We start from the raw sequence: 6,233 nt of genomic DNA on the forward strand, positions 1-6,233 counted from the left end.
TTTTTTTTTTTTTTTTTTATTTGATATATAAATATTTTCTTACGCTTTTATCCATTATGTGCAACATGATCTATATCGCGATCTATTCGTTTATCATCCGTGGAATCTACTCAACAGGATAATCTTTGTTTGGATTATTTATTAATTCTAATTGGAACGTAGGTATACTTCATCTTACATCCTTGCTTGCATTTATTTACTACTTACGTATACGAAAACGTTTTCATTTTGGGAAGCTATTGTCAAATACGCATTGAGACGCGATTCTTTGTCTAATATTTCTACAAAGTCTTTCTATTAGAAATTATTTACTAAGCCTTACTTGCGTCTAAACAACATTTATAACAATATTCAAAATAATACGTAATACGGACAACTTACGTGTGTTTTTCGAATTTGTTATTGCATTTTAATACGTTTTTAATTTCAAGTCAGACATAAGGAAGTTCGTGCTCACTTTTAGTGCGTCTAGCATCCTACAATTCCATTCCAATACTCCAAGCATAGCTTAATGCAATATCGAGGTTATGCCCGATATCATAAAATCTTTGATTTATTCGATCAGTACAAACGCGTCGAGAAAAGCAAAATCCTTTTGGTATATGCTTTCGTTTAAGTTTACGATAAGATTTCGCTAAAAATGTAACGAAATGCATTTAAAAAAAAAAATTTCTGCAAAATATTTTTCTTGCTGTGCATGCTGTAAATTTATATATCTGTAATGGTTGTACATAAGTTACTTTAAAGCGCAACGCCACTGTACCAGCCCAAAAAATACCGTAGTGAGCCCTGGCCCACCATCGATTACTGTATACCACTCTACAATGATTTATGCAACGATTTTTCTAAATAAAGCGTTGTATGACAAGTGGTCGGGAAATTGGTTCGATTAGAGTCACTTTCACGTTGGGCCAAAACGTTTTAGTGTACCACATATCGATTAAATATCTCTAAAATTGCGGAGCGAAAGACAAGCTTAGGATCAATTAATAAAAGTTGAGTCTATCTCAAGTCCTTTTGGATGTTGCATACACCCATATTAACTTAATATACCTTTATATTAGAAGTGGTGTAGGGTATGCAAAATATACGCACGTGAATGGCAAAATATTTTTCTAGCTAAGAGAGCGTGGTATTGGAACGTTTAAAAGCACTTTAAAGTGTTGAACAGTGCTGGTAAAAATATGATGCACACTTTAAGTAACAACATTTTCTTTTTTGGTTACGAATGCAATTCAATTCAAAATGATTTCAAAATGATTCAACTGTGATTTGCGGCCGTCCAATAAGAGCACATTGTCATAGCCCCATATAAGGAGAATGTGTTTACTTTTGTTAAAAGATATTGTTTAGTTGAAAGACGAAAGAGTTTTTTTTTTTACATATCTTTTCCTTTCTGAGGTAAATTAATAGAAATTTTTCGTTTTCAAAAACACATTAAAGCGCTCCACAAGGGTTACAGCTTATAGTAAAGCTATTAAGCTTTTGATAATTAATATATGAATATAAAAACAACAATTTGATAAAATCTCTCTCTCAACAATGAAAATCCAAAAATTTAGGTCTTGGGCGAACGCTGAACGTATTTACGACCGATAGTTAGGAAAAGCGTCCCTGAAAAAGTTAACCAATTTAATACCAAATATCGTCGAAGCTGATAGATGCGTTGCCCTCTTTTTCTGACAAATTTCACAACCATAAATCAACAATAGCATCGTAAGGGTAACAAAAATCGAAAAAATCTAAACAATGGCGTCGACTAAGAACATAATCGTTCGGTTAGACAATTGCAAAAAATTTCTATTTGCATTTTAGGTCAAATTAATATTATTTATGTGTCCATGGATGTATTTCGAGTTGAAATTTTTACCTCGATTTTTCAAAGACAGCAGACAGCTAAGCCGCCTTTGAATCTTGAAAAGAACAAAGAAAGCATTTTACTTTCTATGCTGGATATTACAAGTTCATGCTACTTTAACCAAATATTTCAATGCTGGATATAATAAATAAGTAGATAGTATAGATTGTTCTTAACATAGACTAGAGTGAAGTGTAAGTTAGTAGGATATTTTAATTTAATAATTTAATCTGATTCTATTAATTAAATTGCTAAGTGAAATGATTATAAAAATCGAAGTGTGTGCTGATAATCATGCAAATTTAATTACGTGATGATTTTTATACCCAAAAAACGTTATAGCCTAACATAAATTATATAAAAATTCTTTTCTTAATGCACTTATTCCCGAACAACATAATAATACATAAACTAACAATTATGAGACATTCAGAGAATCACCTAAGAGTATGTTTTCTTATCATTGAGGTGCAAGTTTGAATTCATTCAGAGTAGCGTAGTCTGCTGTTGATATGCTTGAAAATTGAGCGAATAAACTTTAATTTAACAATTTGACAAGAGAATGTACTTTTCTCCATAAACACACCACACAAAAAGAGGAAGAGGCGTTTATTGAAAAAATAAGAATATATAATAAAAAAATTACTTTTATTCAAGTTATCGTCCATCGCTAGCTACTGGTTTTTCCCTTTTTCTGACAATTCATAGAACAAAAACCAAAATGGTCCAGACCGGCCAACTGGCGTGCTTTCTATAAACGACAATTTCTATCTCTTCGCTTAGGTACTGCAGAATGTATAAGAATATATACTTATACTCTTTATGAAAGGCCTTTTGCCGCTGACGATTGACGCTTCGTCAATTCCATTTTAACGGAATCTTTCATCTTTTGGAGCAAACAAAGCCAAGTAATTTTTCTACTTCTTCATAACTGTTGGAGCGTTGCAAACAAACAGCATGCCAGTGGAAGCGTTTGCAACGTGTGCCGGCGCGTTATTGAAATAAGCCAGATTGCCTTAGCATGTCCGTGTCCACGGATTCCCATCTTTAGTACAATAGGTTACTATGATCTGTTTTGCTATAGTGAGTAAAGGCAAGCACTTACCGATTGAGCACAAAGCCGTTAGACTGCTTTCGCTTACTTTCTAAGCGTCACCGTGCCACACCAGAAGAGGACTAGTCCTGAGTGATTGATTACAATAAAAACAAAATCAATACGCCGTTCAAATTGATCGTTTGTTGCACGTAGACTTCCGGGTAGTAACAGTTTCACTGGGCAAAAAACACTTTCTTTCATATCTTAAAACCATCATTGTATTCGTGGAGCTACGTTTCTCCCATATAGCTTACCCATCCATGGCATTAATACGATTGACTTTTGGCTCTTTCCCTTGATATGAGGTCTTTCTGATGGTAATTCTCACTTACCTTTCCATTTGAATTTGTGCCGAACTTATGCAAAAAATCATGCATTGAAATTCAGAATATATGCAAAATTTAATCATATTTTGATAAGTAAGAAAGTCATATTTGGTCGAGACCGAATCTCCCATACCCATCCGGACCAAAATCTTGAGCGCCTATGACAAGCAAATGGGGTAACATTTCTCTTCTTTTGTTATTGTCGACGGCTCGAAATGGTTTAATCGATTCAGTATTTCACGCTGATCAAGACTATATATACTTTAAAGGAACTCTGAAGTGTCCTTTTGGACTTTGCAAGCATTATGACAAAATGAGTAAACGTCAGTCTGAAAAAAAGTAGCCAAAGTAAACATAAAATGTAACATTGATCCACACCTAAGCTCGGTAATAGTCAAACCATTATCGCAATGACAGATGTTTCGAATGGTAATTAAATTTGCGAATTTCGTTTTAATATTCAATGATGTGTGAGAAAATTATTAAAAAATAAAATTATTCTTGATTCGCAACTTTTGGAGAAGCAACACTGTCGCCACTTGCACTTCAAAAACGAAACGAGATATCGCTAAAATTTCGCAGGCTCATGACTAAGAGGTTGGAATTGTTTAAGGAAAATTTTTTTTCGTTTTTCGCTTCATTTAGCATTTAAAAATCGCAAATGAATCTTATTTACGTCAGTTGTATGTTTTCAATTTCAGGTGCAAATTAATAACAGTTTGCCCAAACCACGGTTTATTGTGGCTAATACTAGTGATAAGCACCACTATTATAATATGACGCTCGATTTTATAGCTGGATGCCTTGGAGGTTAGTATTTATTTGTGATTATTATGCTGTATTGTCTCTCTCTCTCTCTCTCTTTCTCTCTCTCTCTTTCTCTCTCTCTCTCTCTTTCCATCTAATTTGAAAATATTATTCACAAATACTTCTTTCCAGGCGCTGCTGGTGTGTTGGTCAGTCACCCTTTGGATACAATTAAAGTACACTTGCAAACACAAAATCCAAAAAATATTAAATATCACGGCACATGGCATTGCTTAAAAACTATTGTTAAAGAGGAAGGTGTCCATGGCCTCTATAAGGGCATGACTAGCCCACTTGCTGGATTAGCTGCTGTTAATGCCATCGTATTCGGTATATATGGTAATGTACAGCGTATGTGCCAAGATCCAACTTCGTTGGAAGCGCATGCCTTATCCGGAGGTGTGGCGGGGTTTTTCCAAAGTGTTGCTTGCGCTCCAATGGAGTTAGCCAAGATACGCATGCAGTTGCAAACACAGGATCAGCTCGGTAAAAAATTTAAGTGCCCATTAGAGTATCTTATACATGTTGTGCGGACTGAAGGTTATATTGGTACCATGAGAGGTGTAGGTTTCACTGCATTTCGCGATGTGCCAGGTTAGCGATAGTAATCGCATTTATTTATATGAATAAATGTTTTTCTATTTTTTCCCCCTTTTCTTTTTGCTTTAGGATTTGCCAGCTACTTCACTTCCTTCGAGTATTTAACGAGTCTTCAGTCACCGCTGACCGCATGGTGGACGCTAACAGCGGGTGGTCTTGCTGGGATTGCCTCTTGGCTTGTCAGCTATCCAATAGACGTTATAAAAACATGTATACAAGCAGATGATCCTGCAAGTCCGAAATATAGCGGGTACATGGATATAGCCCGTAAAGGTTACAAATCCGAAGGCTTGCACTTCTTTTTCCGCGGAATGAACTCGACGATGATACGTTCATTTCCAATGAACGCTGCCTGCTTTTATGTCGTCTCAGCTTTCATGAATTACTTCGCCGATGATGGACCAGACGATGTTGCAAATACGCACGACACTCAAACCTCGATCGCTTTGGCGGCAAATACGCCCCTAACGTATATTTTTAATCACGTCGTTCAACCCGATGAACGAATTCGACAACAACACCTTGCAATGACGAAGAGCCTACAAAGCTTTAGTACATTCAGCGAAGCTATATGCCATTCCGAAGCCGAAGAATTAGCAACCGAATGGTATCCTGTAAATGAAAATAAATACTTTGTTTTAGAAGACAAACGAATTACGGCCAGAGAGTTTCGAATCAACGAAAGGCCTGTGGACTGTTAAAAGTCCACAGAACTTAATTAACTTTATTCGGTGCGAAATATTTTTGGTGATATCTATACATGTGTACATGTATACATATATTTATATATGTTTATTATATATATATATATATATATATATTTATTAGATTCTTTTGGGTTTTGCAAAGAAATCAATAACGTTACGCTTCGATAAATCTTAAGCGTACGACACCAATTACAGTCTCTCTCAACTGCCTAATATATTAACTGTAGTAAAGGAAAAGAAGAAGAAGAAGAAAGAAGACACTGCCATTCCAGTTTTTAATTTAATTAAACCTCGAGTATATCCTAAAAGAAATGAAAATGAAATTTTATCTCTAATCCGAGGCATAGGTGCATAAGTAAAACTGCAGCCAGTTTCTCGTTAGAGAAATTGTGCTTATTTTTGACGTAATCAATACCTGTTCGTAGTAAGCCTTTACAACTAATTAATTTGTTCTATGTATATTTAAATGATTTGTACTGAAAAAATTTGCAAAATTTTATCTATCGAATAAAAAGATATGAAATATATTCAGATGAACCTTTCAATCGAATATCACCATAATTGTGTTCATTTATTGTTCCATAAATTCTCGATATACATTAAAAAATTAATGCAGGAAGTAATAATGATTTTTATATAAGCTTGCGCATGTGTGCGATCCAGAAGGTCTTGAGTTAGACCCATCTTTTCTTATACCGTTCGATTCAAAATTATTCCCCGAATCACTTTCTCAATCGATTTAAGCTTATCTATGCGTCTCTCTGTCTTGTTTTCTTGTGTTTAAATTACAAATCCCAATTTTTGCGATATTTTGTCTAAATACGATACATCGACATTTT

At 34.7% G+C, this 6,233-nt stretch overlaps 1 protein-coding gene across 2 annotated transcripts; it reads left to right on the forward strand.

Moving 5' to 3' along the window:
* Positions 1–5,519, forward strand: LOC119633338 (mitochondrial basic amino acids transporter). Of its 2 annotated transcripts, none has more exons than XM_038026842.1 (4): positions 1–162; positions 3,982–4,090; positions 4,220–4,681; positions 4,757–5,519. In XM_038026842.1, the coding sequence occupies exons 2-4, from the start codon at positions 4,057–4,059 to the stop codon at positions 5,386–5,388; spliced, it is 1,128 nt and encodes a 375-aa protein (XP_037882770.1). In that variant the 5' UTR covers positions 1–162; positions 3,982–4,056; the 3' UTR covers positions 5,389–5,519. The 2 variants fall into 2 exon arrangements, with proteins under 2 accessions (XP_037882770.1, XP_037882769.1); XM_038026841.1 differs by having other exon boundaries at positions 1–158.
* The last annotated feature ends 714 nt before the right edge of the window (positions 5,520–6,233 follow it).

This window comes from Glossina fuscipes, unplaced genomic scaffold (assembly GCF_014805625.2).
Source record: "Glossina fuscipes isolate IAEA_lab_2018 unplaced genomic scaffold, Yale_Gfus_2 2, whole genome shotgun sequence".
Taxonomy (NCBI): domain Eukaryota; kingdom Metazoa; phylum Arthropoda; class Insecta; order Diptera; family Glossinidae; genus Glossina; species Glossina fuscipes.